Below are 13895 nucleotides of genomic sequence, written 5' to 3'. Positions count from 1 at the left end.
GCCTTCTGTGGCTATACCCATTTCAAACAAGTATGCTGTTTTGGAAAACGTAGGGGTTGATGGATTCTTAGGGGAATGTAGCAAGAACAGCCAAGTTTCTGGTATTGAGACTGGCTCTAATGCAATGAGGGGTACATTGGGTTAAAAGAAATCAATTATGTTAGGGGACTCTCTAGTCCGAGGTACAGACAGATGTTTCTGTGGCCAGCAGCAAAAAAATCAGAATGCAGTGTTGCCTACCTGGTGGCAGGAACAAGGATGTCTCAGAGAGGGTGCAGAATGTTCTCAAGGGGGAGAGGGGCCAGCAAGAGGTCATTGTCCACATTGGAACCAACGACATAGGAAGGGAAAAGTTGAGATTCTGAAGGGAGATTAGAGTGTTTTAGGCAGGAATTTAAAAAGGAGGTCCTCAAGAGTAGTAATATCTGTATTACTACCGGTGCTGCAAGCTAGTGTTGGCAGGAATAGGACGATAGGGCAGATGAATGCATGGCTGAGGAGCTGGTGTTTGGGAGAAGGATTCACATTTTTGGATCATGGGAATCTCTTTTGGGTAGAGGTGATCTGTACAAGAAGGACGGTTTGCACCTAAATTGGAAAGGGACTAATATACTGGCAGAGAGATTTGCTAGAGCTGCTCGGGAGGATTTAAACATAAGGTGGGGGGACCCAGGGAGACAGTGAGGAAAGAGATCAATCTGAGACGGGTACAGTTGAGAACAGAAGCGAGTCAAACAGTCAGGACAGGCAGGGACAAGATAGGACTAATAAATTAAACTGCATTTATTTCAATGCCAGGGGCCTAACAGGAAAGGCAGATGAAGTCAGGACATGGTTAGGAACATGGGATTGGGATATCATAGCAATTACAGAAACATGGCTCAAGGATGGGCAGGACTGGCAGCTTAATGCTCCAGGATACAAATGCTACAGGAAGGATAGAAAGGGACGCAAGAGAGGAGGGGGAGTGGCGTTTTTGATAAGTGATAGCATTACAGCTGTAATGAGGGAGGATATTCCTGGAAATGCATCCAGGGAAGTTATTTGGGTGGAACCAAGAAATAAGAAAGGGATGATCACCTTATTGGGATTGTATTATAGAGCCCCTAATAGTCAGAGGAAAATTGAGAAACAAATTTGTAAGGAGAATACAGCTATCTGTAAGAATAACAAGGTGGTTATGGTAGGGGATTTTAACTTTCCAAACATAGACTGGGACTGCCATAGTGTTAAGGGTTTAGATGGAGAGGAATTTGTTAAGTGTGCACAAGACAATTTTCTGATTCAGTACGTGGATGTACCTACGAGAGAAGGTGCAAAACTTGACCTAGACTTGGGAAATAAGGCAGGGCAGGTGACTGAGGTGTCAGTGGGGGAGCACTTTGGGGCCAGCGACCATAGTTCTATTAGATTTAAAATAATGATGGAAAAGGATAGACCAGATCTAAAAGTTGAAGTTCTAAATTGAAGAAAGGCCAATTTAGAAGGTATTAGGCAAGAACCTTCAAAACCTGACTGGGGGCAGATGTTCACAGGTAAAGGGACGGCTGGAAAATGGGAAGCCTTCAGAAATGAGATAACGAGAATTCAGAGAAAGTAAATTCCTGTCAGAGTGAAAGGAAAGGCTGGTAGGTATAGAGAATGCTGGATGACTGAAGAGATTAAGGGTTTGGTTAAGAAAAGGAAGGAAGCATATGTCAGGTACAGACAGGATAGATCGAGTGAATCTTTAGAAGAGTATAAAGAAAGTAGGAGTATACTTAAGAGGGAAATCAGGAGGGCAAAAAGGGGACATGAAATAGCTTTGGCAAATAGAATTAAGGAGAATCCAAAAGGTTTTTATAAACACATTAAGGACAAAAGAATAACTAGGGAGAGATTAGGGCCTCTCAAAGATCAGCAAGGCAGCCTATTTGTGGAGCCGCAGAAAATGGGGGGAGATACTAAACGAGTATTTTGCATCAGTATTTACTGTGGAAAAGGATATTGAGGATATCAAAAGTAGCGAAATAGATGGTGACACCTTGCAAAATGTCCATATTACAGAGGTGGTGGTGCTGGATGTCCTGAAACACAAAGGTGGATAAATCCCCAGGACCTGATCAGGTGTACCCGAGAACTCTGTGGGAAGCTAGAGAAGTGATTGCTGGGCCTCTTACTAAGATATTTGGATCATTGATAGTCACAGGTGAGGTGCCGGAAGACTGGGGGTTGGCTAACGTGGTGCCACTGTTTAAGAAGGGTGGTAAGGACAAGCCAGGGAATTATAGACCAGTGAGCACACAGGATGTACATGTATTTGGAAAGGCAAGGACTAATTAGGGATAGTCAACATGGCTTTGTGCGTGGGAAATCATGTCTCACAAACTTGATTGAGTTTTTTGAAGAAGTAACAAAGAGGATTGATGAGGGCAGAGCGTTAGATGTGACCTATATGGGCTTCATTAAGGTGTTCGACAAGGTTCCCCATGGAAGACTGGTTAGCAAGGTTAGATCTCACAGAATACAGGGAGAACTAGCCATTTTGATACAGAACTGGCTCAAAGGTAGAAGACAGAGGGTGGTGGTGGAGGGTTTTTTTTCAGACTGGAGGCCTGTGACCAGTGGAGTGCCACAAGGTATGGTGCTGGGTCCTCTACTTTTTGTCATTTACATAAATGATTTGGATACGAGCATAAGAGGTACAGTTAGTAAGTTTGCAGATGATACCAAAATTGGAGGTGTAGTGGACTGTGAAGAAGGTTACCTTAAATTACAACAGGATCGTGACCAGATGGGCAAATGGGCTGAGAAGTGGCAGGTAGAGTTTAATTCAGATAAATGCGAGGTGCTGCATTTTGGGAAAGCAAATATTAGCAGGATTTATACACTTCACGGTAAGGTCCTCAGGAGTGTTGCTAAACAAAGAGACCTTGGAGTGCAGACTCATAGCTCCTTGAAAGTGGAGTCGCAGGTAGATAGGATAGTGAAGGCGGCGTTTGTATGCTTTCTTTTATTGGTCAGAGTAGTGAGTACAGGAGTTGGGACGTCATGTTGCGGCTGTAGAGGACATTGGTAAGGCCACTGTTGGAATATTGCATGCAATTCTGGTCTCCTTCCTATCGGAAAGATGTTGTAAAACTTGAAAGTGTTCAGAAAAGATTTACAAGGATGTTGCCAGGGTTGGAAGATTTGAGCTATGGGGAGAGGTTGAACAGGCTAGGGTTGTTTTCCCTGAAGTGTCGGAGGCTGAGGGGTGACCTTATAGAGGTTTACAAAATTATGAGAGGCACGGATAGGATAAATAGACAAATTCTTTTCCCTGGGGTGGGGGAGTCCAGAACTAGGGGGCGTAGGTTTAGGGTGAGAGGGGAAAGATATAAAAGGGATCCAAGGGGCAACTTTTTCACGCAGAGAGGGGTACGTGTATGGAATGAGCTGACAGAGGAAGTGATGGAGGCTGATACCATTGCAACATTTAAAAAGGCATTTGGATGGGTATATGAATAGGAAGGATTTGGAGAGATATGGGCCAGGTGCTGGCAGGTGGGACGAAATCGGGTTGGGATATCAGGTCGGCATGGATGGATTGGACCGAAGGGTGTTTCCATGCTGTACATCTCTATGACTCTATATTTGAATAAGTACATGAATAGGAATGGTTGGGGGGATATGGGCCAAACGCAGGCAACTGGAACTAGTTTAGTTAACATGGTCAGCATGGACTGGTTACACTAAAGCATCTGATTCCACACTGTATGACTCTATGACTCATTTGCACTTTTTTTAAATGTTCATTTTACCAGACAATGGCAAGATAAATTGTTTTTTACCCTGAATTATACTGGCTTTAATCTTGTTTGAAGGGTGTAGCAAGACTAGCATAATTCTTTTTATAGTTTATGAATATAGTTTAAGGACTAGCAACACAGATAGAAAGTTAGTTGCTAGATGGGAAACAAAGTATTTTGCTGCTGTTCATATTCGAGTTTGAAACATTGTATTTTAAGAATGCAATCTGTACACTGATAATAAATAGTGAGAAATTTGGCACTATTGGTGACGATTCCAAGGTTTCAAGGCCAATCAGGTAGACTGGGTAAGATCCCATTTCATGTGGGTTCTTCAATGTAAATGCAAAGATTGTAAACAGAGAATTAATTGCTCATGCTTTGGTTTATATGTATTCTTGCTGTCACTGGTTCTGTTGTGTGTAGAGTTCCATTTAAAGTTTATTTTACTTAGATGCAAACCAATCCATGTAGAGGACCCGAGAATTCCTGAAAACCAAAGACACCAAAATAGAAGAGGATGAAATAATGGTCTCCTTTGACATTATAGCCCTTTTCACATCAATTAACATCGACCTGGCCAAAGAAACACCAGCATCACTACTAGAAAAAACAGGACCACAAACACCAGATAGCACCAACCTCACCAGCAAAGATAACAGCCTCAAGCTCGTGGACCTATGTCTCACCACCCACTTCACATTCAATAACAAAACTTACAAACAAGTCAACAGAACACCAATAGGATCACCAATATCAGGTCTCATAGCAGAAGCAATAATGCAGAGACTTAAACAAGCTGCCCTCCCATCTATCCAACCCAAACTTTGGGTCTGCTACGTGGATGTCACCTTTATCATCACAAAACAGAACAAATTAGAGGAAACGTACAACACCATCAACAATATCCTGATAGGCATAAAATTCACAAAAGAGAGCAACAACACACTCCCATTCCTAGATGTGACAGTTGAATGTACAATTAATGGAGAGCTTCAAACCAGCGTCCACAGAAAAACAACAAACATAGACCAAATACTTAACTTCAGAAGCAATCATCCCAACACCCACAAACAGAACTGCATCAAGATATTATTTCAATGAGCTACATCACACCGCAGCACCCAACAACTACAAACAGAAGAAAAATATCTATACAACGTTTTCAAGAAAAACAGGTACTCAGTAAACATAATCTGCCAATTCCTCATAAAGAAACTCAAACAAGCTGACACAACAGAACCAAAAACTATAGCCACATTACCTTACATCAAAGGCATATCAGAAATGTCTTCCAGACTACTCAGACCCCTTGGCATCATGGTAGCCCACAAACCTATCAACAAACTTAAACAATGACAAATGAACCTAAAGGATCTATTAGATACTACCAGCTAAACTAATGTCATTTACAAAATACCATGCAAAAACTGTAAAACAACACTACATTGGACAAACAAGCAGGAAACCTGCCACCAGGATACATGAACACCAACTAGCCACCAAAAGACACGACCCACTATCACTAGTTTCCATACATACAGACAAAGAAGGATACCACTGTGACTGGGACAACACACACATCCTCAGACAGACAAAACAAAGACACGCACAAGAATTCTTAGAGGCATGGTTGCATTCTAACCAGAACTCCATCAAGAAACAAATCGACTTAGACCCCAACTACCTACCCTTGAAAAAAAAAACCATAAACAACATCACCCATCTAAAGACACCAAGACCTATAAATAGAGAGGCAGGACATACATCATTGCTTCACCATCTCACTGATGATGTTACCAAGTTATGGTGACAAAACGTCTGAAACCAAAACTTCCAGCTCCACGAGTTAACTTACAAACGTAGAGTAGAATGTTATTGAAGGGAGGCAGAACTGTGGAGGAATTACATTACTGATGATCACACTAAATGGCAGAGAAGGCTGAAAGGGCACTGTTCTATTATGGCCCTTAATTCATAAGTTCAAATCCACCATTAACTTGCAGTATCAAGACATAGGAATGTGTGCTTTATCAGAAACTTTCTTCAGAATAGCAGGGTGTTCCACACTATATTAAATTCAGTGCATTTTGTTCATACTAACATTACCTTTTAGGTTTGAACACAACCTTCTGTCCACCTTCAAGAACAAGTAGAGCCTTTAGTTGGGTTCCTTTATAACCCACATCAGCCTTAATGATCTTTTTGGTGGCCATGGCATGTAGAATGGCTCCAAGCTCTGGAGTATCTTCTGGATATACCTCCCTGGGAACAACCCACTGTGCTGCTATCTCCCATGGCGATTGCAGCGTATGCTCCAAATTTGGATTCAGTTCAATCTTGAGTTTATCCATCATACGTTGAAAAGAATGCTGATCTTCTCGGTTAGCTGCAGAGGAATCTGAGTTGTCAATCAGGAACACCTTTGTAAAAATGAAAATAACAAGGAGGATAGCTAGCAGAACGACACGTTGTTTCAGCTTCATTGTGGCCTCAGACTTAAGAATGTTACTGGTATCACAAATTATCTCAATACGAAAAATAGTGCCAGTAGCCCAATATTAGCTCCAGGGAAACTCTGTTGTCACTTTCACGCCTGAAAGAAAAGAAAGATACTGTCAACAGAAGTATTTTTCAGAATGTTTCAAAGCATATGACTTACAAGGAGAACAGTGGCTGATTTTGAATCAGACAGCAATAAATTAATCAATAGACAAATTCAATTTGTGTTTCATAGACTCAATAAGCTTAATCAATTTGCACCCAATCAAAAACACTATATAGGACAAACAGGAAGACAGCTAACAATCCGCATACATGAACATCAACTAGCCACGAAACGACACGACCAGCTATCCTTAGTAGCCACATACGCAGACAACAAGCAACATGAATTCGACTGGGACAACACTACTATCATAGGGCAAGCCAGACAGAGAACAGCCAGGGAATTCCTAGAGGCATGGCATTCATCCACAAACTCCATCAACAAACACATCGACCTGGACCCAATATACCAACATATGAAAGTAACCACCCCAACACACACAAACGAAGCTGCATCAGGACACTATTCAAAAGGGCCACAACACACTGCAGTACATCAGAACTGCAAAAAGAAGAAGAGGAACACCTATACAAGGTATTCGCCAAAAACGGATACCCGCGCAACTTCATCAATAGATGCCTAAGAGAAAGACCACGGAACGAGGACATACCACAACCAAAAGGACTAGCCACACTACCATACATCAGGAGCGTCTCGGAACTGACTGCCAGACTACTGCGACCCCTAGGACTCATAATGGCACACAAACCAACAGCCACGCTCAGACAACAACTCACCAGAATGAAGGACCCGATACCCAACATGAGCACAACTAATGTAGTGTACAAAATACCATGCAAGGACTGTACAAAACACTATATAGGATAAACAGGAAGACAGCTAACAATCCACATACATGAACATCAACTAGCCACGAAACAACACGACCAGCTATCCTTAGTAGCCACACACGCAGACAACAAGCAACATGAATTCGACTGGGACAACACTACTATCATAGGGCAAGCCAGACAGAGAACAGCCAGGGAATTCCTAGAGGCATGGCATTCATCCACAAACTCCATCAACAAACACATCGACCTGGACCCAATATACCAACCACTACAGCGGACAGCTGAAACTGACCAACCGGAAGCAGCAGGGACAGACCACTATAAACACCGAAGGAAAATCAAAGAAGCGCTTCGCAGGAGGCTCCCAAGCACTGATGATGTCGCCTAGCCAGGGGACGAAACGTTTGCAACAAAAACTTCCAGCTCGGCGAACAAAACCATAGCAACAAGCACCCGAGCTACAAATCTTCGCACAAACTTCGATCAAAAACATATATCCAATGCTGCCCAACAAAGAAAATGGCAAACAACAATTGTATCTCAAAGAGCAAAAGCAGTCACCAGCATTATGTGCAAAACTGATCAACTTCCTCCACTGGCAAATTAGCAAGAAAACAAAACTAGAAAACAAAATTCAATTAAAAACAAGATCCTTAGGTTCTGGAATAATTATCACTTGTTTGAATTCTATCTGAAAGCTGACAGCTACATCCAGTGTACAATACTCTGAACTACACAATAGGTTGGCATGGTTAAAATTATTTGTTGCAACTTATGTCCAAGTATCCTTGAAATGTAAAACTTGTTATGGTTGTTAGAGCTTCACATGTAAGAGGCTAAAGAAGTTTTAAATCATTTTTAAAAAAATAAATAAGACTCTGCATTATAATACCCAAGAGAAATGGGAAAAGGATTAGGCCCCTTGAGCCTGCTCTGCCATTCAGTAGGATCATGGCTGATCTGGCATTCCTCACATCCAGTTTCCTGCCCTTTCTCTCTAACCCTCAATTCCTCTAAGTCCCTCTACATCAACATTAAATATACATAAGGAGTCTGTCTATACAGCTCTCTGTGGCAAGAAATTCCAAAGAATCCCATCCCTCAAAAGAAATTCCTCATGTCAGTCTTAAATTGGCATTCCTGTATTCTGACACCATCCCCTCTGGTCCTAGATTCATCCTTGAGAAGAAATATTGTCTGAGCATTTAACATGTCAAGTCCCTTAAGAATGCTGCATGTTTCAATGAAATCACCTTTCATCCTTACAAACTTTAGTCAGTGGAGTCCCAATCTTTGCCTTTGCTCATAAAACAATCCCTCCTCACACCAGGAATCATCCCAGTGAATCTTGTCTGAACTGTCTCCAATGAAATAATATCTTTTCTCAAATTAGAAGGCTAAAACTACTCTCAGCATTCCAGATATGGTCTTCCAGCACTTTGTACAGTCATTGTAAGACTTCCTTATTCTTTTACTCCAATCCTCTGTCTGCTAGCTTTCTGTATTTTGTGCTAGTGTATATTCAGGCTGTATCTTCAGTACCAAAATCATATTAGCAAAAAAACTCTTTGAATTTAATATTTAGGTTATCCTGATTCTATTTTAGTAGAGGGACAATAGACTTACAAGAAATGTCAAGGCTGTTGTTTCGAGTAAAAGAATACTAAGCTCAATTGGAAAAACAAAGAAATACTAGATGGAGGATTTAATAGTTATAGATCCTTTGGCTCCTTGAGCCTCGTCATTCACTGGCTTACTCAAATCATGAATGATCTGTGCCTCAAGTTCTTTCATTGCGTTTCCTTTGTAGAATTTAGTTAGTTAAGACCATCTTACCCCAGTCTCGCAAATTTCAATTGAATTAGCACACAAAAGTTTGAAGGGGTGTTCCAAATTTCTACCATTCCTAAGTAAATTTTTCACGTGAATGGCAAAGCTCCAACTTTATGCAAAGACTGAGACACTAAATTAGTGCACTGTATCTGTCATTACCAAGAAAGATGATGCTGACAAAAACGTAGTGAAAGAGCAGCTGCTGAGACAACCAATCGGTTAAAAATTAATAAAGAGCTATTAAACAGGCAGACTGTACTTAAAATATAGCAGGCAGAGCCAGATGATTAGGTTAGATTCCCTACAGCTTGGAAACAGGCCCTTCAGCTCAACAAGGCCACACTGACCCTCCGAAGAGTAACCCACCCAGACCCATTCCCCACTCCCTACTAATGCACCTATTACTATGGGCAATTTAACATGGCCAATTCACCTGACCTGCACATCTTTGGACTGTGGGAGGAAACCGGACCACCCGGAGGAAACCCACGCAGACTTGGGGAGAATGTGCAAACTCCACGCAGACAGTCTGCCTGAGGCCGGAATCAAACCCGGGTCCCTGGCGCTGCGAGGCAGCAGTGCTAACCACTGATGGCATACATCCAAAGATCCTGAAGAAACGGAGTGTGGAAAATCTGTAGACGCTGATCATAATTTTGGAATCCTCCTTAGATTCAGGAATGGTCCCAAAATGGTTCGGCCCACGCTGTATGGAATCTAATCTAATCAAAAAGTGGAGAATTGAAAATGTTACACCTTTATTCAAACAGTGTATACAGATAAACCTAGCAACTACAAGCCAGTCAATCCAACCCCAGTACTGGGAGCTTTTTTTGAAACAGCAACATACGGAAAAGTGTGTGTTAAGCTTAAAAAGCCAGTACAGATTTGTCAAATTAAAAATGTTTAATTTTAATTTGCTTCAAGGTTTTGATATGGTAATAGAAAGGGTGATTATAATGTGTTTGATGTAGTCTATACAGATTTTCAAAAGGCATTTGATAAAGTGGCAAACAGAAAAACTGAGCAAAGTTAGGAGTCAAGATATAAAAGGGACACTAACAACATTGAGTGACAGGTAACAGAAACGTGGGCAAAATTTGAATTTTGGGGATGATACAAAATGTGGAAGTATTATAAACTGAGGACGATAATGTAAAACTTCTGAAAGGGACCTAGACTGTATGCCTTTATCTTTTTTCAATTTCGATGTGGATTTGAAAAAAACAAAAAGCTAGAGATATGCAACATGTCTAGTAGCATCTATAGGAAGAGAAAGAAAGCGAACATTTCAAATTTGGTGACTCCTCTGTGGTGACTGTTCGCTCTCTTTGATATATTGCATTACGATTTCATATGTTTCTTCTGAATGTACCTCCTTGGGTGCAGTCCAGAAAAGACATTCGATTTGTCTCTCTCTGAGCATAGTCTTTGACCTTCATTTCGTTTCCGTAGATTCCGAGTACATTATCTCCTATTGTTGTTTCTTGCTTGTTGTGTTCCGTAGGATTTCCTTCTGTCCTATACACATTTGTAATCTTGAACATTTAGTCCTAGAAGCAATTCCTTCGATAGGACTGTGCCTTCCCATCAAGAACTCAGATGGTACTGATTCACATTGTGATGGCGTTCCAGAGCACCACTTCAAGTTCTGCATTTTGTTTTCCAATCACAGGTTGTGGGTATTGCTGGCTAACCCAACATTTATTGCCAAACCCTAGTCACCATGGACAAGAGGGTGATGAGCTGCCTTTTTAAACCATTGCAGTCCGTGGAGTGTAGGAACATGCATAGCACTGTGAGGAAGTGAGTTACAGGATTTTGAAAGAGCGACAAATGTGTGGATCTTGGAGGGGAAATTGCTATGGTAGATGCATCTCCTGCCCTTGTCCTTTGAGATGGTAATAATTATGGACTTGGAAGGGACTATCAAAGGAGCTTTGGTGAGTTACTGCAGTGCATCTGCTAGATAATACACACTTGTGCCATGGTGTGTCGATGGTGAATGATGGAATGTTGAAGCTGATGAATGGCTGGCCATCAAGTGGGATGCTTTGCCCCGTACAATGTAGAGCTCGAGTACTGGTGGAGCTGCAGCGATCTATGCACGTGGAGAGTACTCCATCACACTCCTGACTTGCACCTTGTACATGGAGGTGAACAAGGACAAGTTGAGAGATACTTGTTACAGAATTCCTATTCTCCTACCTGCTTTTGTAGACACAGTACTTAGACATTTTTTAAGATTGGTTCAGTTCAGTTTCTAGTCAGTGATAAACTCCAGGATCATGTTAGTAGGATGTTCAACAGTAGTAATGCCACTGAATGTCAAGGGGAAATAATGAGGTCTCTTGGAGATGGTTGTTAAATGGCACTGGTGGCACAAACATTAACTGCAACTCATCAGCTCAAGCCTGGAAGTTGTCTAGTTCTTTCTGCATATGGACACTGAATGCATCAGCATCTGCTGTGCCACGAATGGTGCCAGTAAACTTCCCAAACCTTTGACCTTAGGATGGACGGAAGGTGATTGATGAAACAGCTGAAAGCAGGTGGGTCCAGAACAGCTTTCAGAAGAACTCCTCCAGTGAGATGCTGAGACGATAGAACCTCAGCAACCACAATCATCTTTCTCTGTGCTACATCCCACGTATTTGCTGCCCTTGTACTTTGTGGTTTTGGAAGGTGCTGTCTAAGGAGTTTTGATTAATTTCTGAAGTATATTTGTAGGTGATATACACTCCTGTTAATGAGAATTCGTGGTAGAGGGAGTAGATGTTTGTGAATGTAGTGCCAGTCAAGCAGGCTGCTTTGGCCTGGATGATGTCAAGCTTCTTGTGCTATTCAGAGTAGCACTCATTCCAGGCAGTTTGCATCACAATGCAGACTTGTGCCTTATAGATGAAGAATAGGTTTTGGGGAACAAGGAGATGATTTAATCCTGCAGCATTCATAGCCTCTGACCTGCTTTTGTAGCCACTGTGATTATATGGTCAGTGCAGTTAAGTTTCTGGTCATTGGTAACCCCAGGATAGTGGAGGAATTCAGTGATGGTAATTCCATTGAATGTCATGGGACAATGGTTAGATTATCTATTACTGGAGATATCCATTGCCTGGAATTTGTATGGCACGAATGTCATTTGCCCTAAGTGTTGTTCGGAATGGGATCAGCGGAGAGAGGACAGTGTATAGTCATCAGCAGACTTCCCTGAGGCAAGGAATAGGGAGAGAGTGCAGTTGAACACGTGGCTGCAAGGATGGTGTAGGAGGGAGGGATTCAGGTATTTGGACAATTGGACTGCATTCTGGGGAAGGTGGGACCTGTACAAGCAGGACGGGTTGCACCTGAACAAGAAGGGCACCAATATCCTGGGGGGTAGGTTTGCTAGCACTCTTTGGGGGGGGGGGGGGGGGGTTAAACTAATTTGGCAGGGGGATGAGATCCAGACTTGTAGTCCAGCAAGTAGGTTAGCTGTTTTCCAGGATGTCCTAGAATGTAGGGAGGCTGTGGAGAAGGTAGCACTGACAGAGAATACTTGCGGACACAGAGATGGGCTCAAGTGTGTATAATTCAACGCCAGGAGTAACAGAAATAAGGTGGGTGAACTTAAGGCGTGGATCGGTACTTGGAACTGCGATGTTGTGGCCATCACGGAAACGTAGATAGAAGAGGGACAGGAATGGTTGTTGGAGGTTCCTGGTTACAGATGATTCAGTAAGATTAGGAGGGGGGGGTAAAAAAGGAGGGGGGGGGGGTCGCGTTGCTAATTAGAAATGGTATAACGGCTGCAGAAAGGCAGTTCGAGGGGAATCTGCCTTTGGAGGTAGTATGGGCTGAAGTCAGAAATAGGAAAGGAGCAGTCACCTTGTTGGGTGTTTACCATAGGCCCCCCAATAGCAGCAGAGATGTGGAGAAACAGATTGGGAAACAGATTTTGGACAGGTGCAGAAGCCACAGGGTAGTAGTCATGGGCAATTTCAACTTCCCAAATATTGATTGGAAGCTCTTTAGATCAAGGAGATTGGATGAGGCGGTGTTTGTGCAGTGTGTCCAGGAAGCTTTTCTAACTCAGTATGTAGATTGCCCAATCAGAGGGGAGGCCATATTGGATTTGGTACTTGGTAACAAACTGGGACAAGTGGGTGAGCATTTTAGTGATGGTGACCACAGTTCTGTGACTTTCACCTTGGTTATGGAGAGAGATAGGTGCGTGCAACAGGGCAGGTTTTACAATTGGGGGAAGGGTAAATACGATGCTGCAAGACAGGATCTGAAGAGCATAAATTGGGAGCATAGGCTGTCAGGGAAGGATGTCGTTGAAATGTGGAACTTTTTCAAGGAACAGATACGACGTGTCCTTGATACGTATGTACCTGTCAGGCAGAAAAGAGATGGTCGTGTGAGAGAACCTTGGTTGACGAGGGAGGTTGAATGTCTTGTAAGGAGGAAGAAGGAGGCTTACATAAGGTTGAGGAAACAAGGTTCAGACAGAGCATTGGAGGGATACAGGATAGCCAGGAGGGAGCTGAAGAAAGGGATGAGGAGAGCTAAGAGATGGCATGAAAAATCTTTGGCGGGTAGGATCAAGGATAACCCCAAGGCCTCTTATGCGTATGTGAGAAACATAAGAATGATGAGAACGAGGGTAGGTCCGATCAAGGACAGTAGTGGAAGACTGTGTATTGAGTCAGAAGAGATAGGAGAGGTCTTGAATGAGTACTTTTCTTCAGTATTTACAAATGAGAGGGACCGTATTGTTGAAGAGGAGAGTATGAAACGGACTGGTAAGCTAGAGGAGATACTTGTTAGGAAGGAAGATGTGTTGGGTATTTTGAAAAACTTGAGGATAGACAAGTCCCCCGGGCCTGACGGAATATATCCTAGGAT

General features: G+C 42.4%; 1 protein-coding gene across 2 annotated transcripts in view; it reads right to left on the bottom strand.

The window, feature by feature from the left end:
• Positions 1-13895, bottom strand: part of fam20b (FAM20B glycosaminoglycan xylosylkinase) — a 170840-nt gene that overhangs the window by 106636 nt on the left and 50309 nt on the right. For both annotated transcript variants that reach the window (XM_087990913.1, XM_087990914.1), the window contains one exon: positions 5880-6366. In XM_087990913.1, coding sequence (XP_087847039.1) covers positions 5880-6256 — 377 coding nt within the window. In that variant the 5' untranslated portion in view covers positions 6257-6366. The remainder of the gene's footprint in view (positions 1-5879; positions 6367-13895) is intronic.

The sequence above is a fragment of the Chiloscyllium plagiosum genome, unplaced genomic scaffold, assembly GCF_037043375.1.
Source record: "Chiloscyllium plagiosum isolate Xiang-an unplaced genomic scaffold, Cpla_swu_hap1 HiC_scaffold_9, whole genome shotgun sequence".
NCBI classification, from domain to species: domain Eukaryota; kingdom Metazoa; phylum Chordata; class Chondrichthyes; order Orectolobiformes; family Hemiscylliidae; genus Chiloscyllium; species Chiloscyllium plagiosum.
The sequence above is the reverse complement of the archived record's forward strand: the minus strand, read 5'-3'. Positions and strand labels throughout refer to the sequence as shown.